Source organism: Furipterus horrens, unplaced genomic scaffold, assembly GCF_987537825.1.
Source record: "Furipterus horrens unplaced genomic scaffold, mFurHor1.1.pri manual_scaffold_1, whole genome shotgun sequence".
Classification (NCBI taxonomy): domain Eukaryota; kingdom Metazoa; phylum Chordata; class Mammalia; order Chiroptera; family Furipteridae; genus Furipterus; species Furipterus horrens.
The window spans coordinates 110,270,064-110,293,553 of record NW_028327171.1 but is presented as its reverse complement, the minus strand read 5'-3'; the positions used below and the strand labels follow the sequence as shown (position 1 = coordinate 110,293,553).

Below are 23,490 nucleotides of genomic sequence, written 5' to 3'. Positions count from 1 at the left end.
TCTAGGCCCCTTCCTTCCTTTTCCCCAATTCTGTCTGTCACCTCCTCTTACTACCTTCTCTGAACAGCCCCCTGCCCAAGCATGTAGAAGGGTAAAGCCCTTGAAGGCAGCATAGGGGTCCAAGAAGATACGCACCAGGGTCAGTCCGGATGCCACATCCTGCACAGCGGTAATTCTGCTTGGCCACAGCAATTTTCCTCCTGAGGAAAGGGAAAGGAGAGGGGATTGCCAGATACCAGCAGAATGAGGCCTCTGAGATGTGAAGGACGAGGATACAAACATAGGGCTCTTGTTAAGCATGGGAAGAGAGGGGCATTCACCTATTTTTTTAGAATTGGACACATGGAACTTGTTGGGAGAACCAATTCAAACCAAGGATTATAAGGTCAGAATTTAGGTCTAAGCAGTGACTCTCCCCAATTAATGAACCACACTTTGTGTACAAATGGAAGAGCTGAGAAACAGTCGTCGTCGGCGGCAGCCGTCCGTCTCGAGAGACGATGGTGTAGCTTCTTAAGAGTCTATCTGCACCGCCGAGAATGGCTGTGCAGTCCGACTCGGGAGTGACACGGTATCTGTCTCCTCCCGTGTTGAATCGACATCTTGCGATGACGCTGGAGTGTCCTCTCCAGTGAAGCTACAAAGCCTGGGCAGGGTGATATGGAGGGTCTGCTCTTGCCCATGCAGCAGACCCCCCCTCTCTTCGCAGCTGAAGGGTCCAAGGGAAAGACGGAGTCAATACAGCTTGGCTTCAGGTGCGCCGCAGGAGTTGCCGGTGTTGACTACAACGTCAAACCGCCTTAGGGACTCCGGCTCCGGATTTTCTGTCGGGGTTTACTCCCTTAGCCTTTCCCTGAAGAGGTATGCCGCAAGGCAGCGGAGGTTTTTTGGAGTCAGAGTTTTCCTTCTCTGATGTGCCCTGACTGGAAGATCGAACCAGCGACACTTAGCTCGCAGGCCGACGCTCAATCCACTGAGCCAAACCAGCCAGGGTATGAGAAACAGTAAAGATGAGAAAACAACGGAAAAGAAAAGCAATTGCCCATCTATCTTCAAAAGAGAAGAAAAACCAGTAAGCTCACAGAACGACTGGGAGGAAGGCAACAGGCTGGAAAAGCCAACGATAAAAGCCCTCATTTCCAGGTACCTCTGGAAAAGAGTGGGAGGATTAAGAGTAAGACTTACAGACAAAATGGATAATCCTCTCCCTTTGCCTCTCAGAACTGTGTGGGATGTACAGTTGGATACAGAGACAAGAGGATGGGCCTTCCGGCCAAGATGGAGGCATAGACAGACATGCTGCGTCTCCCTCCACAACTAAGAAGGAATACAACTACCTCAAAACTAGAAACAACCAGAAGTTCCAGAAAATCAAAGTGCATGGAAGTCCAGCAAACAAGGATATAAAGAAAAAATACTCATCCAGACAGATAGGAGGGGCGGAGCTGGGGCAGAGAGGACACGGCGTGGTGGTGGCAGCAGTGGCAACAGCAGCAGGCCGGCGGAAAGTGCAGTCACACGTTTTAAAAAGTCAGCAGGGACACCTGGGGAGTGTTCCCAGCTCCTCACCGGAGCAGCTCACTGTCCCACCTCTGGGGAAAATCAAGCCTCATTGTTTCTGACTGTGCAGACCAGTGGGGGTTGAACGGAGGCAGAAACTGCTGGTCTCAGCAGAGTCTGCTTGTTTAAAGGGCCCCGATGGACCTACAACGTCTGCAGACCCACCCGCTCTGGGAACGACAGCCAGGGCAGCAGCTAGAGGGGCGCCAGTCCTGTGTGGAAGTGGGAGAAATGCCTGGAAAAGGGGTGAGTGCTGGGCAAGCAGCATTGTTCCTTCTCAGACCCCTCCCCCACATGCAGAGCCACAACATGGTGAAACAGGTGGCCCGTTACTGACGAATCCCTAAGGCTCCGCCCCTTACAACGTAGTAGAAGTGACAGCTCTCCCTGAGACACGAAAGCAAACAAACATAGGAGACTTCCGGCCAAGATGGAGGCCTAGACTGAAACACTCCATCTCCCTCCACAACTAAGAAGGAATATAACTACCGCAAAACCAGCAATAACCAGAAGTTCCAGAAAATAAATGGAAGACCAACGTATGAAGTTATAAAGAAGTGGTGCTCGTCCAGACATGTAGGAGGGGCGAAGCCAGGGAGGAGAGTTCAAGCTGTGCTGTCCGCGGCAGCAGCAGTGACAGAGGCAGGACAGCGGTAAGCACAGACACCTGTATTTAAGGGGAGGTGAGAAGCACCCGGGGAGCACCCCTGGCTGCAGACCAGACCTGTCAGCTTGCGATTCCAAAGCCGGGGAAGATAGACCCCCCTTGCCTTGGACTGTGAGGCCCAGTGGGGGTGGGGACGGAGGAGGACGAGGCTCCTGATCTTTCAGCAGAGAGTGAACGGCAGGAATTCATCTTGGACCCCCACCCCCGCAGAAAACACCCAGTTGTGACGAGTGCACAGGGCTCCGCCCCCTATAGCGTAGGAGGTGTGACAGCCCTGCCCAGGAAGCAAAGGTAAACACAAAACTGTTCCGGATGGCACAGATCATGATAGAGATCCCAGTGATGCAGCTGACCAGACAGCAAATATCTAATCTAACAAAGCAGCAGATAGGATATCTTTCTGAGGCACAGTTCAGAGCTTTGCTTATGAAAGCGCTTACAGACCTAACAGCAGATCTTAAACAAGATGAGGAAGAAATGAAGGCTAGTCCTGCTGAAATGAACAAAAACACATATGAAACTAGTGGTGAGGGCAAGAAAACCAGGGATCAAATCAACAAATCGGAACATAGGGAAGGAACAAACAGTCAACCAGTGCAGAAAGAGGAAACGAGAAGTGAGGAAAAAGAGGAGAGGCTCAGAAACTTATCGAACAGCTATAAGCAGGCCAACACTGGAATCATAGGGTTGCCAGAAGGTGAAGAAGAAAAAGAAATTGAAAAATTATGTGAAAAAATAATGAAGCAGACCTTCTCTAACTTGGGGAAGAAAATAGACTTACAGGTCCAGGAAGCACAGAGAGTTTCAAAAAAACGACCCAGGGGGAACGACACCAAGACACATTATAATCAAAATGTCAAAAATTAAGGCTAAAGAGAGAATCTTAAAAGCAGCAAGAGAGAAAAAGAGAATTACATACAAAGGCGTCCCAATAAGACTGTTAATTGATTTCTCAAAAGAAACTGCAGGCAAGAAGGGACGGGCAAGAAATATTTAAAGTAATGCAAAGCAAAAACCTACAACCACGATTATTCAACCCAGCGAAGCTGTCATTCAGAATAGAAGGGCAGAGAAAGTGCTTCCAGGACAAAGTAAAACTGAAGGAGTTCATCAGATCCAAACCACTGTTATGTGAGATGTTAAAGAGACTTATTTAGGAGAAAGGATCAAAACTATGAACATTAAAATGAAAGCTGTATCACAACAACCAACAACAGAAGCTAGGGAACCGAAACAAAGGCAAACTAAGTAGGCAACGAGAGTGGGGAAAGAATTATAGGTATGGGGAACATTTTCGGGGGAGGTCAGCAGGGAGGGCATAGAGGGGAAAGGGAGGGAGATGGTGCAGGAATTAGGAAGCATCGTAGGAAGGAGTGGAATAGACAGGAAGATGTTGAGAGGAACTATATGCACAACCAATGGGCATGGACTAAGGGGGGGGGCAAAAGGAGGGAGGGGGTCACTGGGTGGAGGGGAACAAAGGGAAAAGAAATTGGGACAACTGTAACAGCATAATCAATAAAGCATATTAAAAAAAAAAAAAGAGGCTAAGGAGACAGCTCTGACAATCCAAAAAGAATGTATCTATTTGTCAGAGGGCACAGCCACTGGCTACTCACGTTGGGGCTGGATGAACATTAAAAATTATCTGAGGCCGGGGTGGGGCCCACTCCAGGTTGCCACGAACACGAATACGCAGTTTGTAGATGTCAGCGTGCTGCCCATCATCTGGCGAGATGGGCAGTGAGTCAGGGATGGGCAGGAGCTGCAGGAGAAAAGCACAGGGTGATCTAACATGAACAGTCCGGGGAACACTGCTTGAACCTCTGGCCATGAAAGAAGCATAGTCAATGAAAAACATTTCAGGAACACCATAGGTAAAGGCTTCAGGGAAACTTGGCCCTTGAAACTATAGACACCAGGCTATTAGAAGTGAGGGCCTTGGTTCCAAGAAGCAAAAGGAACAGAAACAGCATCCCAGGGTGGTAGCCCCCAATGCCAATCTGTCCCAGAACCCACCCCAGGACCCCTGGTATTCCAGGGTGCTTCATGCCTTACTCAATGCAGAGCAAAGAAGACTATGAATAATTCACTTCCTCACAGTGTCTCAAAGGTGGTCACACACAGGAGTTCCGCCTCTGGGTCTAGTGAGCAGTCATGTGAAATAAGGACAGTGAATGAGCCATTATCTCTTGTTTTGACAATTGCTCGGGAAAACCTAGGCAAGCATTCATTCATTCATTCCTTCAATATATCGCAATGAATGTCTTACATGAGTAAGGAAGGAGACACATAGGCTCATTCTAGACTGGGGACATGTGACAAAAGAGAACAGTATCAGAAAAGCTCACAACCTCCTAGGGCTGGACAGAAGGTGGAGAAAAAGAGCTCAGGAATCTACCTTCTGAGGGGCATCATGCTCTGGAACTAGCCACTCTAGCTCCGAGGCGGCTGGGAGCTGCATCCCCTCAAACTGCTTCAGGAGCCCCATGGCCACTGCCTCAGCGGATGTGGAGTGCAGGAAGCAGTGGGACCTGGAAAAAAAGAGATTCAAGAAAGGCTGAACACATAGAAAAGACAGGAAAATGGGAGCCTTCCCTTCAGAACCTGATACCATATGTAGTGCCTTCTGGGCTGAGAAAACACTCCCAGTACTTAGTCTGCTAAGTTTCTTTTCTTGTCATCTTTAGATATGTGTATAGTATAAAATATACTGGTCTTACAGTCCTAAGACTTAGGCTCATACCCACTTACTAGCATTGTATGGCACTGCTAGTTAAGAATTCTGTACCACTTCCTTTCTCTAAACTTCAGTTTCTTTACTACAAAACGGGGATCATAACACCTGTTTACAAAATAAAGTGAGTAAACTGGGTTATTGTTATTCCCAAATGAGCAACTACAACTTAGAATCTGTTCAATTTGATTGCTTAGTCAGAAATCATGATCGCTCTTTTCAATTTTGAGACCTGATCTTCTGGGGGCCTCTGGTATAATCTGTTAGGAAAGAAGGAACAATCCACACTGCGAGCTTTGCCTCCACCACAGCCCAACCCCTTTTGAACCAATGATTTTCTACTATCTTCCCCTGGTCTTGCCACCACCAGGCGGCCCATCGCATTAGCCTTGCCTCTGTGTGAACGTGGATGGCTCCATCCATGGTCTCTCCCATCCATATGCCAAGAACTGGCTTTGTTTCTCCACATACCCCAAGGATTTTTATTTTTAAATTACAGTTCACATTCAATATTATTTTGTGTCAGTTTCAGGTGCTTATCATAGTAATTAGAAAATCATACTTTACAAAGAGATCCCCCAATATTTCAACTTCCCACCTTGTACCATACATAGTTATTTCAATATTATTGACTAAATTAACTTTGCTGTACTTTACATTGCCTGACTATTTTGTAACTACCAATTTGTGCTTCTTAGACCTAGCAATTCCACTTCTGGGTATATATCTGAAGAAACCCAAAACACTAATTCAAAAGAATATATGTACCCTATGTTCACTGCCACTTATGTTCACTGCCAAGATATGGAAGCAATTCAAGTGTCCATCAACAGATGAGTGGATAAAAAAGTTGTGGTACATATACACAATGGAGTATTACTCAGCCTTAACAAAGAACAAAATCTTACCATTTGCAGAAGCATAGATGGACCTACAGGGTATTATGCTAAGTAAAATAACTCAGACAAAGAAAAATACCACATGATTTCACATACATGTGAAATCTGAAGAACAAAATAAATGGAACAAAGGTTTGCATTTTTTTTTTTTTTAAGTACTTACAAAGTCTGGGAGGAAATCGAGGATTTGTTGTTTGAGGCTGTGCTCCTTCTGATGTCAGCATCTAAATGGAAATCGGAGATAAGAGAGAGGTGGTAAGGGATAATAATGGAAACCTTTCCAAGCTATTGCCAGCTAAGCATTCATGGGAGCAGCTAGGTGCTACATATTACGCAGGATAAGGAGCAAAGTCCAGGTGAAGCTCTACACATAATTTATAGTTTGGCTCTGTTCAAGTCACAACCAGGCTGAATTAGTGACAATAGGCATAGCACTGAGAAGGTCAAAGTGGCTACAAATCCAGGTGGAATAACAGACTCAGACTTGATGCAAAACAGTGAACAAGAAAAGAAAGGATTAAGGATTAAGCCACACATGGACACATCCTCTATCAAGCAGAAACACAAAATAAATTACTCCACTCTCTCCCTCATTCTCTAAATCTCAAGCCCTCTTAAATAATAAACTTGTAGAGGCAAGAACTCTAGCTAGCTCTTTTTTCATAACATCAGTACCTAACACAGAACTCAGGTCACAGAGGTTACTCATTAAATGTATGTTGAACTGGAACTTTGCTTCTAACATGGAATCACTATTGCTATTACCCCTGAATGTGAGAAGTCTTCCATATCCTTAAAAAAGTTTCATGGAAATATTTGCTTCCTGTCTGATGGTACAGGAAAGAAATGAACTACTCTATGGCTTCGAAACTCCCTGGAGATGCTTGATAACCAACATATTTTCACAGACTATTCAACATGGTCTTTACTACAGCACTCTCAGGCTTTTCAATGTGTATTTCTGATAAAGGATTTTGAAGAAGATTTCTAATAATGATATGCCTTAACCTCCAGAGACCTTATCTACTAAAATACTTGGATGGGGGAAATGTGAAACATAGCAGCCATGTTGAGAAAGGCAAACAGAACCTATTCAAGTCATGAAAACAAGACTGTTCAGATAAGTCTAATCCCTCATTTCCTTTGCTGCCAGTGAAAAGACCCTCTTTTCCTAATCAAACCTACACAATGATCAATCTAGTGCATTCAAGCCCCTCAATAAAGCTTGCATGACATCACTTAGCATTTGCCCATGAGTAGCTGAATTGTTCTTCACATCCTCTCTCTATTTTTTGTATGTACCATTAGATGGTAAAATCTACTTTTGAGGAAATGAGATCATGTCTAATTCTTCTGTGTGGACCTAAAATACTTAACGCAGGGCTCTGTATACAAGTTTATAATCAAATAATATTCCTAACAAATCAAAGTCTTCAAAGCAATATACACAAGGAAGAGAACAAAATTGAAATCTGCCAACTTTCATATGCTCTCTCAGCATAGAAAAACTTAAGACAGCAATGACATTTTTGAATAGTTAGTAAAATATTTTATTTTATTTAACAAAGAAGTTCATGTATATCATAATTATCCACCTGAATTTGCACCACCAAAAATCCATATCCCAATATGCTGCTAGTAGTCTATTCCATTCTGAACAGAGGGGAAAAAATTCTAGACAACAGTAACCTTCATAGACCACTTATTTGAATAACACTTACACTGTCTCGGATTGTACTTAAGTCTTGCCTTGTCCTTATAATCCTCAGAGTGGCTGTACATAATAGGTTTTTAGAAACCATTTCCCAAATAAATGATCAATTGGCTAAAAGCAAAAAGCGAACTTTTTGAGTGTGACAAAAAAGGAAGAATGAGAGAACATCTTAGACAGATATCCTTGAATAAAGAGCTCACTAATGTTGTTACTTTAGGACCAAGCTATTAAAGAAAACACTACACCACCAGAGAGAAGAAATGATTGATATTTCAACTGCTAAGGAAATCACTGTCTTCATAAAAAGTATTCAGCAATTCTTCATTCTCAAAGAGAGAAAGTCTTATTTTCTCTGAGAGAAAAACACCAGTCTCTCCTCTTTGGAAATTACTCCAACATAGTCAAGTCATGCTTTATCATGGGTCTTCTTTTTTACCACAGGTGCAATGACTTCCTAGCTAATCACAAATACTCCCAAGCGTGTGGGAGACCACACAGGATTGGATGTGAGGCTCTTACTCCAGGAATGGAGGGGAAAAGGCAGCACCTGACATGAAAAGGGACATGATACCTGACACCAATCAAGTACCATGAAGGCCTTGTGGACACTGGGCTTCTGTTGCATCCTGCTGACTCTCTAATCAGTTCAAGAAGATGATTAAGCTAATGTGGTTGAAACACTAGTCAAGTATTTGGATAAAAGGAGACATGGGTCTAACATAATTAGGGAATAAAGAAAGAGGAGGAAGCTATTCATCTGGATGGATTAAATGAAAACACTTTAGAAAGAAGTTTAAGAAGCTTGTCTTCCAAATGGAAGTTAACCTAATTATGAAAATTTTTATCAATTCATTGACAAAGACTGATTTCAAATGCTTTAATAGGATAAAATGTTCAAAAATATAAAAACAAAAAACAAAAATAATGACAAGTTATAAGAAGAACTTGTGCATGTCCAGACACTGGTATAGGGATGATCAGTGAAGAACTGGCTAAAACTTTGTTACCTTAGCAAAATCAACAAAGGCAGAGGAATGGAGTCAACTTCAGAATTTACATTGGTTTCCATCCTGCTTTGCTTCTAACAGATAAGATGATACTCAGCACATCTAGAAATCCAGCTCCAATGAATTTTATGTAACTTCTGACTCAAGAGGAAAACACTTCAAAATGAAGAACCACAATTATTCTTGTTATAAAAGGAGAAAAAATTACTTAAAAGGGGCGGGTAGGGAGAAGTAAGTGATTACTTTGAATTGGATATAATTTTAAAAGTTGTCAGAAAATATAGTTCATGAAGTTCCCTCTTTATCTACTGTGCCAGTTATCAATTTATTGCCCTTCAGCTCCAAACCTGTCCTTCTCATTGTCTGTTCTGTGCTAGCGGAGCTGGACTTGTAAACATTCATCTTTTGCTAGCCGGTGCGATGTTAAGCTTAGTCAGTAGAGGGCACTGGAGGGGCACTGGAGGAGGAAGGGGTTTCTCTTGCTGGTTCCTGAGCGCTCTAGGCAAACTCCTGCAGTGCAAGTGACTTTCCCCAAGGTAAGCATGACTTTGGGTGGCTTTGCAGCAGAGTGCTACCAGTGGTACTGGTACTCCTCATAAAACAGCTTCCCTTGGCATCTCCTGGAGAAGCTTCACAGCAAGTGCCACTTCGGCTCCCCTTGAGATTTGAGGCATGGCACCTCTCTGAGGGAAGCTTCCTCCTGCACCCCAGAGAATGCTTTCCTGGTGAGGGCCGTTGGCATGACACCTCCTGTGGACAGCACGCCCTGGCACTCCCTCAGGGCAGCTCTGCAACTTCAGAGAACTCCTCAACCATCCAGTGAGCTAGGAGGTCTGAATCTCAGCCGTGGAGATGTGGCCCTCTTTTACATTTCTTCCTACTCCGGGTGCTCTATCTCAGCCCTAGGGATAGACTGCTGCCTGTATCTGCTGCTCCTGTATGCGTTCCCATTCTCTTTGCTCAGGATGAGTCAGTTTCCCACTACTTTGATCCCCCATTATAGTTAATTCTTTATAGTAAATTTCTCTATTCAAATTCCTGTATGATTTCTGTCCCTTGATTGGACCCTAACTATAGATACATATGTGCAGAAAATTGAAATTCTAGAAGAATTTATTGTACAAAGGAAGATAAAGAAGAATAGATGCAGCTGTAATAGAAGAGGATGAAGGTGGGTATGGGGATAAAAAGAACAACAAAACACTATAACTAAAGAAGTTGAAAAGACTATTTGGAACTGGGAGCTCATTGGCAGACACTATCAGAAGGATTCGTCGGCAGCCGTCCGTCTTGAGATGATGGTGTAGCTTCTTAAGAGTCTATCTGCACCTGCCGAGAATGGCTGTGCAGTCCGACTCGGGAGTGACACGGTATCTGTCTCCTCCCGTGTTGAATCGACATCTTGCGATGACGCTGGAGTGTCCTCTCCAGTGAAGCTGAAGCTACAGAGCCTGGGCAGGGTGATATGGAGGGTCTGCTCTTGCCCATGCAGCAGACCCCCCCTCTCTTCGCAGCTGAAGGATCCAAGGGAAAGACGGAGTCAATACAGCTTGGCTTCAGGTGCGCCGCAGGAGTTGCCGGTGTTGACTACAACGTCAAACCGCCTTAGGGACTCCGGCTCCGGATTTTCTGTCGGGGTTTACTCCCTTAGCCTTTCCCCTGAAGAGGTATGCTGCAAGGCAGCGGAGGTTTTTTGGAGTCAGAGTTTTCCTTCTGTGATGTGCCCTGACTGGAAGATCGAACCAGCGACACTTAGCTCGCAGGCCGACGCTCAATCCACTGAGCCAAACCAGCCAGGGCAATCAGAAGGATTAGATAAGATGAAAGAAGCCAGACACAAAAGATCATATCTTGTATGATTCCATTAATATGAAATGTCCAGAAAAGGCAAATCTACAGACAGAAGGTGGATTAGCACTGGGCTGTGGCTTGAGGTCGAAACAAGAATAACTAAAGGGGCACCTACTGGGATGGTGGAAACGTTGTAAAACTAGATTGTAGTGATGGTTGCACAACTTAGTAAATTTACTAAGAATTATTATACATTTAAAGTGGGTAAATACTGATATGTAATTATACCTCCATAAAATTATTTTTAAAAAAGAAATCGATGTTAATGAATACAAAGCTTTCTATGATCACAAGGTTTATATCCACTTTATTGCTAGGAGGAAGTAACTTTCATATCTATTTCCTTCATAAACATTTCTGTTCCATATGGCCTACTTGATGAATCAATATCTAAGAAAAGTGATTACACTGGGTAAAGTATTACAATATGCAGGATGTTTATCATAGACGATGTCCATAACATGATTCTTAATTTTTGCAAGGATGTTAGAGATTCTGATGAACTTCTTATGATAGTATCCCAAGAGACTCTTGTTTTTTTTTTTTTAATGTATTTATTTGTAGAGAGGGGGGAAGGGAGGGAGAAAGAGAGGGAAAGAAACATCAATCAGTTGCCTCTCACACACCCCCAACAGGGGATCTGGCCCGCAACCCAGGCATGTGCCCTGACCCAGAATCGAACTGGTGACCTTTTGGTTTGCAGGCCAGTACTCAGTCCACTAATCCACACCAGCCAGGGTCCAAGAGATTCTTGAATAGCAAAAATTACTTACGGTGATTAAAAAAAAAAAAAACCCTCTAGATGTGATCTGTAAACCTCTAGACATGACCAAAAAGACTGCTAATAAAAACTATAATGATACTTTTTAGAAAGAATTTGGTAACAGTAATAAACTTGATTAAAGGCCAGAAACAGGTGAAAATAAACAGCAGGCAATAAATAAACCTAGAGTAGAGAAAGATGAATTGTCTATTATACTTTCATAATTGGGAATCTATGTGTACAAAGAAGGTAAAACCTTTGAGAGAGGTTGTTCTGATTGCTTTCCCCCTAAGTCTCCTAATATATCGGGATGTGGATTACAAGAAAAAGTAGTTTAATTGAAAAATGATTCATATCCTTGGTGTATTAAAAAAAAAAAAAAAGCTTTAACACTCCCAAAATGGGTGAAGGATACTAGGAAGCTCAAATAAAGGTTCAGGTAGACCAATGAAAAAGTACCTTACAGTCAATAAATGCACTAGCAAAGGTCTGTGGTTGTAAGCACATTAGAAACCACTTAAAAAGTGACAGGGTAATTACATCTCAAGCAAGGGAAGACTATGTTAGAATAAATTATAACAATTCAGGAATAGAGAAAAAAGTTCCTAATTACTTTTATTTCTCTAAACCTTGATCTGATTTTACATAATTATTTCAGATTCTAGTGGCTGGCAATATTAAGTACAAATTAACTGTTTAATAAAAGTCCTGAATTTTGTTGTTGTTTGTATGTTGTAAAGCCACTTTGAGGAGAAAACTGCTACTTTCTTACAGTTAACCCCACCACCTACAGAAGGCCTGTTTGGATCACAAAGCAATTACTAAAGTAAAAAATTTGCAGCAGTAAATCCTAATTGTATACAAAGCACCTAAAAGAGATAGCTTTTGGCTCTGCAAATTCAAAAATCAAGAGACACTAAGTTTCACACCATTCTATCTGACTTTTGCTATCTGGAAATATGGCAGTAGCTGAGCTATAGATTTGAACTAAAATTTCTTCACCTGACCATTCCTTTCTAAACTGTCTACTACCTCCATCAGCCATAACGAAAAGATAAAAAAGGACAGTCTCAGTGAGAATTGTTGGGGTCATACGTGAAAGAAGAAAATGAACAGCTAAACTGTTCGTAGCTGGCTTAAGTTCAACTTTGCCCAGCCAGTTCTCCAGACCCTGTAGTCTTCATAACCTTGATAGGTGTCACATAAACTATGTACAAAGGCTGGTGTAAACATTCACATGCATGCATGTATGAGCACACCCACGCTTGCAACACAGACTACCTGAAAACATCGAGGCCATTGACACTGAAAGTCCGTTCTTTGACATGTGAGTCAGGTTAGATCCTTCGCTACCATCTGTGTAATAATGATTATAAAAGGGGACCCTTTAGTATTCAGACAGGAAATAAATCAATGAAAATGACAGTTCTATACCACACATTCCTGGAATCAGGACTTGACTTTGTTCCAAAAGATGAAACTGCTTTTAGGATCTTAAATCTATAGGCATACTCGACAGATATACTATTCACTATAGCTTTGGTTCTCAACTACAGAGAGATTTTGCCAGATTTTCATAATGAGCAATGTCTGGAGACATTTCTGATTGTCATAGCTGTGGGAGTGGGTCTTGTGCTATTGACATCTAGTGGGTAGAGGCCAGGACGATGCTAACATTCTACAACGCACAGGGCAGTCTACCACAACAAAGAATTATGGAGCCTGGAGTTTGAGAAACCCTGCCTTAAGGTCTTTTCCTTGAAGGATTTCTGGTTTGAACTGACTGGAGAGTTAGTTGATTAAACATCTTTTCTAGGCCCTCTGGTGTATTTCATGCCACCACAGGCAGGCTATTCCAAATTTGGCTCCTTCCAGATTACACAGCTTCCCCTGGCTCTTTGCTGTGCTGCAAGGGATAGACTTACCCACACCCAGTGAAGCAGCATGTTTTGAATTTACCTTAATATTATCCTCATGAAATTCTGACTGCTGATCCCAAGATAAAGGCAAAGTCTTTTTATTTTTTTCTAATTTGGAAATCAAGTCAGTCACAGACTGTGGTATAATAAAAAAGATATTTGGTTTTCAAACCAGTTCCAGACACAGAGCTCCTAAAATCCTTGTTATTTCTTCAGTGACAGGAATGTCTTTTGTTATCCATAATGAGCCCCTTTGTATTATATCTGAGTTTATGCTATTTAATAGGGGGACTCTTTGGGGGCATCCAGTTAGCTTGGATAGGTCTGATTACCAGAAGAACTTTTAGCCCCAACTCCAATTTCTCAGGAGGGGAGATGTCCTGGAGATTAAGTTTAATCACCAATTCATACATAATGAAATCTTGATAAAAAGTTACAATGATGAGGTCTAGGAAAACTTCTTTATTGGTGAACAAAAATTAATGTACTAGGAGTGTGGTATAAATTGACTCCACAGGGACAGAGATTCCTATGGACACTTTGGGACCTTGCTCTATGTACCTCTTCATGTAGCTGTTAACTTTTATCCTTTATAATACACTGTAATTGTAAGCACAGTGCTTTATTGAGTTCTGTGAGTCATTTTAGCTAATTATTGAGCCTGAGTAGGGAGTCATGGGAACCCCTGAATTTTTACTTGGCTGGGGAGACATGTGGGTAGCCTGGCAACCCCATTTGTGGCTGGCATCTAAGTGGGGACAGTCTCATGAGATTGAGACCTTAAGCTTTGGAGTCCAGTCTGTGCTCCAGAAATTAGTGTTAGAATTGAACTGCAGGACACTCAGTTGGTGTCAGAGAATTAGAGAATTGTTGGAAAACCACAACCAAAAAAATAATGAGTTTTAAATGACTACTTTTGTAATGAATAGAAATCAGATACATTAAGGAGAATACAGAAGGAAAACTTTGTGGAAACCTGGAAAAATATGCATAAAAATTGTATTTCTGAATGAGGAATAAACCTGGCTACCACACCTGGAGGTCTGTGCAATGAATGAGTACTCTAGGTTAGTGTAAACAGGAAATGAGAGCACCATGTAATAAAGGATCTATCGTCATGAGGTTACAATGCATCTGTGATTCTCCACAAGAAAATTACTCTTGGTTTCAAACATGGGAGAAATGCCATGTCCCTGAACTATTTTTTGGTTTGTTCTGTTTGTCTGTTGGTTTGTTACACTGATGGGAACTTGAAGAAATTCTATTATTTGCGGGAATTAATTAATCCATAAATCATGGGTTAACCTAATTTAACACAACTGCCTTCCCAGATTAGAACCCCTCCCCTCCTCTATGCAGAAGCTTACAACAAGAACTATAAGAGTCTGTGATTCTGCTAAGCAATGTAGCACTGGTAGGACAGAAAATAAAGCTCTATTTTGTAAACTTTTTTTCTTCCTTTTTCTCCCCAGTGACTCTTTCTGTCCTTTTCCTTTTATGATTATAATAAGCCTCCTTTTGAACACATTGAAACAATATCAGTTGTGTTATGGAATACAAGAGAATAAGATTCTAATTTCATATAGTATGGGCCATTCTAGGCTTTTCGCAGGAGGAATCCGAGTGAGAATCCAAGAGAAAGGTACAAGTGAGGAAGAAGCACCAGGGTGACTTCCACAGCCACTCCACTCCACCTGGAACACTTCCTTTCTGTTATCATTTCTGTTTAAATATTAAAGGGATTTTGTTTTTTACAAGAGGCTGTCCCTTACAATAACCAACAACATTCCATAATGAACTCTATTGAAGATCCCTAGCTTTAGGTAAAGCTTCTCAGCTATGATTCCAAATTCAAATTCACAAGTAATGAAAGCTCCCTTAAAACAAAGTGTCACTTCTTACCTTGGATTTCAAATTCATCAACCTCATCGGCAGAGCCAGAGTCAGAGAACTGTGCAGAATCACGTGAACTGAACTGGGAGCTGCTAGATGTGACCCGAAAGCCTGTTAATAATAAGGAAGAAAAACATCTACTTCTTCTGGGGTCACAACGAAAGGGACCTGGTACAACTTCAAAAAAAATGTTAATAGAACCTTGGGAGTGGTGCTCGGGAAGTGGAAACTAGTTCTTCTTGCTGGTTGATCCCCATTTTATTCAGGAAGTTTAGAAAATTTCATGTAAATAGAAGGTACTACTATCTGGGAAGTGAAACTGGGATCAATGATCTTAGTTCTCTTCATTTCAGAAACCTATTTTTTGGAAGGTATTTCTGAGGTAGGAAATAGATGAATTGTGGGGCTCTGGTCTGGTAGGAAAAAAAATATAGGACAGAACTCTGACAGAAAGAGGACCCTTGGCTTGGTTATAACGTCTCAAATCAAGGCATAAAAGAAAATCCAAGAAGCTTCAAGTCTTATCCTGAAGCCTTGAAGAAACAGGAACAGAGGTGTTCACTGCTTCACTCACTTCCGTGCTCAGTCTCCTGGTACACAGGGAGTAGATTCTTGGTACGGATCTGCTGGCGACGAAGACGGATCTTCTGCTTCAGTTCCTGGATCTCCCTATCACTGTCTTCACCCTCCTCTTGCTCCTCTTCCAGGCACTGGCTCATCATGTTGCACTTCATTAATTCAATGGCAGCAATCAAGGACTCTGAGATGCTGAAGTGGGCATTCTCCTGGGGGAAGGAAAGCACCAAAGAGGTTGTTTAGCAAAGGGTTAGAAATATTGAACGCCTCACTGATTATAACATTGGAAATAAAGTTTCCAAGGCAGGCACTGCTTTTATTCAAAACACCCGCAGGGAACATACACTTCTACTATAAGGAAAGCCAATGGCCAGAAAACCTGTTCTACACTCTCTTTGCTCTCGTATCTGTCCTACTTTTTACATAAAAATATGACAGAGAAGAGGTCCAGAATTTCATATCAGAGTCTTTCCTAAAGCCATACACCTGTACACAAATTATTAAGGTCAATGCGATGTCTCAAGATACAGTGCTTTGTAAGCTATAAAATTCTATAGGGACATTATTTATTACAAACCTGGTTGTGTAGGAGACCATTCTATGTGGTATAGGAAATTGTAACCACTGCACAAGCCAGGCCTGAAAATGGGACTGTAAGACTTGATCAAAAATGGGAAGCATTTGGTGGCATGCTCCAAATACCACACCACTGGTCATGTGCTAGAGAGAAGGAACAGGTATGCGATGTATCTTTTGAGGCCTGTCCTGCTTTATCCAGCTTTAGATCTGTATCAGCAGGATGTTTAACTATCAACAGAATGCTTAACTCAAGGATACAATCTAATCTTTTGTAATGTGCTCTGATGCCAGAAAGTCTAACTGATTGTTACCAATGTACTGATCTATGATATGTTTCTTTTTGATAATCCTCTTTATGGTTGGGTGGAGGGCTGCTTTCGCAAGCCAAGCATTTCTGTGTGTAGCTAACTCAATGAAAGCTCTACTGATAAAGGGATCAGCAGCATTCTCCTCTGAGGGGTGCGCTCCCTTCTTCCCCAGGTCATTCGACTCTGGGTCAATTTCTTAATCCACGATCGGGGGACTGCGGGTCCAGGAACCCCCGCATATCTGAACCTCAGAACAAAATATAAGAAGTTGATTTTGGAAATAGTTTTTTCCTAAGGTTTCAGGGTCAAGGAAACAACAGCCATGTGGCTAAAATTCAATGCTTCTCTGTCCAAGGCAGCTTTTAAGGCATAATCAATAATATTTTTGGACTCAATGAGAAGTGCTTCTCCCTGAAGAGTTCTCCAGAGATAGCATCTGTTGAACTTATCTTCACTATAGTCTTTACTCATGTTACTGCTGTGTATCCCATGACCTCATAAGGACAAATGGCACTATAGCCCCTCAGATCTCCTGACTTATGGAATCCTCAGTAGCCCCTTAGATTCTTCACCTTTTCCAGGTCTGCACAGCTGCCAAAGTCTTGCTCAGACAGGTAGCTGATAAGGGACTGTCCTTCTGATGGTCTTCGGAACATGCCTTCGCCTGAGCATAGGTACTGACCACCCTCTGTGGGAAAATGGAATATGGATATGAAAAACTCTGCTTTGAAAAGCAAATCTGTAACAATCATGTTTCTTCAAGAAGTCTGATGTTTTTCCCACTAACAATGGTCGCAAGATGTCCCAGGTAACAGGTTGGAAAAAAAGATATCTACCTTCTAAAGGAATTTCTCGGAATTTCAGGATCCCAGGGCACTAAGCCTCTTGGTTAAAGAATGATGGAATAAATGGAGAAGATTTGGAGAAAACTCTTTTACCACCTCAATTTGAGATGACATACTTGCCCTCCTACCCCACAAAAAAAGAAAACAAAAAACCTGTGCTGACAGTCAGACAAGGAAACAAATGGCTTCCTCCTACGGATGACTTCCACGTGGAGCTTATTGTCTGGTAATTAAGCCCAGACCCTCAGAGAGCCACTCCATCCGGCTCAAGAGACATTCACAGTGATAATAACCATAGCATGGGGGCGGGGGGTGGCTAAGTCAGAGAGAAGCAAGAGATATGGAGGGGCAGTGTGATTCCTAGCACAGGGGTTGAAAACGATGAAAGGGAGAGTGAGACTACTGTGTGGACCCTCCACAGAAAGATCTGAGATGAGCCACACGGCTCAGAGCTTAGCAGGCCCAAGGGGACAGCAGAGACACAGCTGCAGCCCCTGCCTTCCTAGGGCTTACTTACCATACTCCATGTACAGAGAGCTGGGTGTGCTGACTTCACTGGTTTGGCCAGAGTAGGCCAAGTGGCCTCTCAACTTCGACTTTTCATTGCAGGATTCTGGTGTCAGTGACCACCAGGGAGTAAAAACACATACAAGGTGAACACAGATACATTCCCAACTCTGGCTTTCCATCGCTGAACCGCTCCCATTCCCAATGCCCTCCCAAACAGGCAGCATGCCAGTGGGGGCAGCCCAAGAATGCAAGACACATGGAGGAAAGGAGTGGGAAGTCAGTATATTCTAAGGGGAAAGAGAAAAAACTTGACCCAGAACGAAACAACACAAAGGTGAAAAAGAATCAAAGGAAAGTGGATTCATGAATTTAGTTCTCTGTTCTTCCATCTTCTTACCAAACGTTCACGAAATATCAGCCAACTTCTACCCTCTTGACAAACCAATTTACAAACCTGTCTTCTTATGGTAAAACAAAGATAAGCACATTGAAAATTTTCTGATACCTTGACACTACGTTTTAAAACAATATCAGAAGGATTAAACTCACCAAGGAAATACCAGAGTATGGCTTCTCTTCAACCTGAAATGTAAATTTGTCATACCTACAAATTTTACCCATTTCTGAAATGGCAGAACAGCAAAACAAGATCCAGCGATGTCCTTAAAAGAAGCATCAAGACAATGCTAGAGAAGCCAAGAATGATGGCCTTGTAACCAAAGGACTGGAGGCCCAGTCCTACTGGAGAAGGGAGTAGTTTTAAGAAAAGTCTGGCAAAACAGCAAGTGCCTGTGTAGAAGTTTTCAAGGAACAATGGAAGTTGGGAGTGGAGGAGTAGCAGCAGGTAGGGCTCACAGGAAATGGGACACTGAAATTCTCCAAAGGTAAACAAAACTCCAGTGTCACAGAAGGAGCAGGAGGCAGAAAAGTAGGTGCCTGACAAATGGGCTGTATGCTCAGGGAGAATAAACGACTGAGCTTCAACCCACTTCCCTGACGGATGGTGCCAACTTGTCAGCTGGTCCTCTCACAGAATATGCTACTACATGGTGAGCGATAACTTTCTGTTTTCTTTGGGCCTCAAAGATTTCTGTTAGTCCTGGCAGTAGGCCCTGCTCCTCAGTACTGAACTGAAGGCAAACCAACAGGTACCATGATGCCTTGTTAAGAAACCATGACTTGGAAGGGACCGTTGAGGTCCCTAGTCAAACTCAGAGCACAGCACTAACTCCAACACCAGCACCATATTCCTTTACAAGGCCTCCCAGTCTTGATTACTGAGCCCGCTACCTCCTGATGCTGCCTATCCAACTGAACATCTCTAGTTCTTACACTTTTCTCATACTCACTTGAAATCTGTCTTCTTACAATTTCTCATCTCCTTAAGAACAATGCTCCTCTAGACAACGGTCTCGCAGACTTATTCCTCTTTAACCTTCTCTTTCCAAAGTTAACATATCCAGTGACTTCACCCTTTACCAGGAGAACATGGTTTTCAGCCCTCCCTCACCTCTCTGTCTTGCAGATACATTCTAGTGTCAGTATCTCGATGCATTATGGTACACTATATTCAGTTTGAACACCACTGTGAAAACCAAAGAAACAGACTAAGTCACTAGAAATATCCTATGCAATGGCTGGAATGAGGGGTGGGGAGAGCCTGATACAGGAAGGAAGATGGGTAACAGAGAAAGGAAACAGGAGACTCTATGAAGCAAAAAACATGCACCCATATCCAAGACCATACACACACACACGCACACACACACACACACACACACACACACAAAACCACATTCTGGTGTTAATTCAAGGAAAATAAAATTATCTGTTCTAAGTACCCAGTTATAAGAAAAGTTCTGTCACTGATTCATCACAATGCCTTAGATAAAAGGCAGGCCTCAGTTTCATCTTTGGACAGACAGGATTGACAAGTCTTGACTCTGCTATCCAGAGCAGCTGGGAGAGTGAATGAAGCATTTGGAGGTCGTGGGCAGAAAACATATCATGCAACATACTGGTACTAGTTTATAGACAGGTCCAAGCATCACAGCAGGACCAGACTAGCCAGACTTGATTTGACACCAGAATGGAAAAGGAGGTTCTGAACTAAGCACATTGGTCACAGAGGAGCAGCAGGAGGAGGTGGCACACAGAAAGCAGGAGGACTGGCTCCCAAACCTGCAATGGGATCTTCAACTATAATGGTGATATTCCTGGGGCCTCCTGTATGTAGACAGACAGGTGCAGAGGAGAGTCCAGACAAGGAGAGAGAAAGTGAAAAAAAGGGTGTCCTTTTATTTAGCAGAGATGGGGCTTTAAGTCCTGAGAGGGAGCCCTTGTGCTGAAGGAAGGTTGATTCATTCAAGAAGCTGTACATGACCCACGCTCCCTCAGACCCTTCTGCTTAGGTTTTCTCTGGCTCCCTGTTCCAAGGCAGGTTACCCTGGTTTCTGTAATCCAGGTGGATTCAAGAATGAGGACAGAGAAGTATTGCATGCTCAAAGACCAGTGGCCATACAGTAGACGCCAGGCCTGCTGTGGGAGATGTGAATGGAGGCTCTAACCTAAGCACTCTTCACATTGAAAAAAGCTCAGGGGAGGCAACAGAAGACAAATACCATATGCTATCACCTAATACAGGAAACTAATGAACAACACAAACAAATGAGCAAAACCAAACCAGAGGCATGGAAACAAGAAGCAGACTGACAGTGACAAGGGGGAGGGGGGAGAGAGAGAAGGCGGGTAAGAAGGGGAAAGGTCTAGTCAAGGACCATGTATAAATGACCCATGAACATGGACAACTGAGTGGGGACTGACTGTGGGAGAGGGGGTGGGTGGGGTGGGGGGAGCAATGGGGGGAAAAGTGGGACAACTGTAAAAGAAAAACAATTTTAAAAAATCTAAAATAAATAAATGAATAAACGAATGAATGAATGAATGAAATAAAGCTCATGGGAAAACGGACTTTGACTTGGGAGTTTTGTTTTCCTAAAGAGTTCCAACAAGCGAAACCACACTCTTGACAGGAAAACAGAGACGCAGTTTGCCATTCAAAAGTTTCAGATGAGGGCCTTAGCTCTCACCTTTTGGTAAGTTACAAAGGGAAATCAATGGCAACTCTAGTTGCTAAAGGAAATCCTTTTTTTGTTCTTAGTTTTTCATATTTTATTTCTGGGACTTTACCACACAGAACTGGCTTTAAGCACAAAGGTCCATGTTATATTTGCTATTATGGAGATTGTCTTACAAATGAAATCCAACCAAAGCCTGCCAGACACCAACAACCCAGGAAAGACGAGGGCAGGAAGATGGCAAAAGCAATGAGACCCACCTTCCTTGTGCCTACGGTAGAGTCTGCTGCTGGCAGCTGGTGTTTGTGTGAGGGAGGCCTCAGTGGCCAGAGCCTCCTTATCTGACTGTCTTTCAACCTGAATTAGTGATGCACAGCCTGCCCCACCTACTTGTTTACTAGGTTACAGCACCCCACACTCACTACAACCCTAGTTTTAATAAGGAAACCTTAATATCACTTTGCCTCTCTCATGTTGGTAATACATGCTGACCAAACTTCTCAGGAATCACAGGAAGGGGAGGAATTTCATGGAGTTGTTTTTAAAGCTTATTAGTACTTCCCCTCTGTCTGAAATATACACTTAAAACTCAAACTGTGATGAGTCACACAATATATGCTCTGATGGTAAAGAACTAGTGAAAGAATCCAGGCAAGCATTTACTATTTAGCAATGTATAGAGGAACAAACCCAAATATTCTCAGAGAGATTTCTTGGGTATCCGTGTTACACTGCAAACTTCTCTCTTTTGTTAGAAGCAGGAAACCATCATATCATCCAAAATATAACTTCTCTTTCTGCTATTTGAAGACCCTTAATAACAAACTCTCCCTTCTACCCTATGAAAAATGCAGGAGGCCACCAACCTAACTAGGGGCCTGGTGATTATCATTACCTGGGGCTCCCCAGGAGACAATGTTGGTATCTGAATGGGAGCGGATATGGCTCTTCTTTGTTCCACTGTTGACCATGAGTGTCTGGCCCTCTGAGAAGCTGGACCTGCGAAGGACACTGGACAGCTGACTTTGCCCACCTCCCTTTTGGTCCACTAGGGAAGAAGCAGCAGAATCTGGCTTCTGGGAACTGCTGGAGGAGAACAAATTGGAGCTGCTGCTCTCAGCATTGCTGCTGTGACTCTGACAACTGGCAGTCCGGTCTCGAGAGTCCAGGTTGCCAATGGCCAAGTACTCAGGTTCCTCACTGACATCACTTGGGGAATCATTCTGGCTGCTGACCCAGGATGATTCAATGGGGCTGGTCAGAGTGCTGGAGCTCATCTCATTTGGTGTGGAGGGGGAATCCCTGGCTAATGCAGAGACTGGAAGCAGAGGGGCGTGGATGGTTTGATCTTCTGCTGGGGAGACGTGTCCTCTGCTTTCTTGAGGTTTCCAGAGAGGGCCAGAGAGAGAGAAGGAAGTAGATCTTTTTTCTAAGATGTAAAGAGAAAGGGAAAGGAAAGGTGAGCTGTGAAGAACTTCTCCACAACTAAGAATCAAACTCCCTATCATTACTGGGTGCTCAGAACACACAGCGTCACCTCAGAAAAGCTAAATAATTTGGGGTGAGTAAAAAATTACTTAGAAGAAGCTAAGCCAAGAAAATGAGTTCTTAAAATAGTGGTTTCATCGCTTATTAGTATGCATTCTTCATCTGTAAAGTGAGCAATAATAACACCTACCTGATAGGACTGATTTGAGGATCAACTGCTTACAACAGAGCCTGGCACATGATAGGCATTCAGTGCATGTTAGCTATTAGTATTGAAATGCCTTCTTGGAAATGCAGATTAGAAAACCAGGGGAATCTAAAAATATCTCTCTTTCCTCTGTTACTTTAATGAGTCTACTGAGTTATCTTAGTCTAGTTGCTATATAACTTCTTAAGATGTCCATTATTAAGACAAGAAGTTTGACAAACTGCACCAACCCAAAGCTATATCTATAGCCAGCCTGCGAGCACCCACAAAGTCTTCTTTCCAGGCTGGGCATACATATCATGACTACCCCTTCCTGTCCACATACCTGGGCCATGGTTGGGTACAGATTGGTGGAGGCTAGAGAAGGACCCAAAGTAGGAATGCTGAGCGTAGCTGGTTGGAGGGGTGCATGTGGAACCAGGCAGAGCTGTCAGGCTCTGGCTCTTTGTCACCAGCAGTGGGCTCTCATGCTTTCTGGCAAACTACAAAAAAACATGTGTCAGAGTTAAGGATAGAGGTCCTCAGAGGGGCACTAAGCACCACAGAAACACTAGTAGAAGCTGACCTTTGGCAGCAGGCTTGGACTGCTATGCAGATGGAGTCAGAAGTCAGACTAGGGTTCAAGTCCAGGCCCTATCACTTATAAGCTATTTGGTCCAAACTTGGGACAAGTGACTTATCTATTCTGTCCCTCCGTGGCCTCCTTTATAAAATGAGGTTAATGGCAACCTTATAGAGTTGTGAGAATTAAATGAGATGATACATTACTTGTGCATAGCACCATGCCTGAGATATCCATAGTATTCAATAGGTGGTAACTAAGAATAAAAAATTTTAAACCTGGAGAGAAAGGGGATCCCTCCCTAAAAGGAGTAGGAACTGTAATTCC

The 23,490-nt window shown here is 42.9% G+C and overlaps 1 protein-coding gene across 10 annotated transcripts in view; it reads right to left on the bottom strand.

Moving 5' to 3' along the window:
- The window catches only part of RUBCN (rubicon autophagy regulator), a 63,190-nt gene that overhangs the window by 3,457 nt on the left and 36,243 nt on the right, over window positions 1-23,490 (bottom strand). For 3 of the 10 annotated variants that reach the window (XM_090277965.1, XM_090278010.1, XM_090277975.1), the window contains 12 exons: window positions 22,927-23,083; window positions 21,801-22,334; window positions 20,010-20,054; window positions 17,836-17,931; window positions 17,046-17,161; window positions 15,585-15,795; window positions 15,020-15,121; window positions 12,480-12,554; window positions 6,027-6,087; window positions 4,629-4,761; window positions 3,847-3,992; window positions 136-200 (listed from right to left, as the gene is read on the bottom strand). In XM_090277965.1, the coding sequence (XP_090134091.1) occupies window positions 136-200; window positions 3,847-3,992; window positions 4,629-4,761; window positions 6,027-6,087; window positions 12,480-12,554; window positions 15,020-15,121; window positions 15,585-15,795; window positions 17,046-17,161; window positions 17,836-17,931; window positions 20,010-20,054; window positions 21,801-22,334; window positions 22,927-23,083 (1,741 nt within the window). The remainder of the gene's footprint in view (window positions 1-135; window positions 201-3,846; window positions 3,993-4,628; window positions 4,762-6,026; window positions 6,088-12,479; window positions 12,555-15,019; window positions 15,122-15,584; window positions 15,796-17,045; window positions 17,162-17,835; window positions 17,932-20,009; window positions 20,055-21,800; window positions 22,335-22,926; window positions 23,084-23,490) is intronic. The other 7 variants (XM_090277984.1, XM_090277994.1, XM_090278016.1 and 4 more) reach the window with 5 other exon arrangements.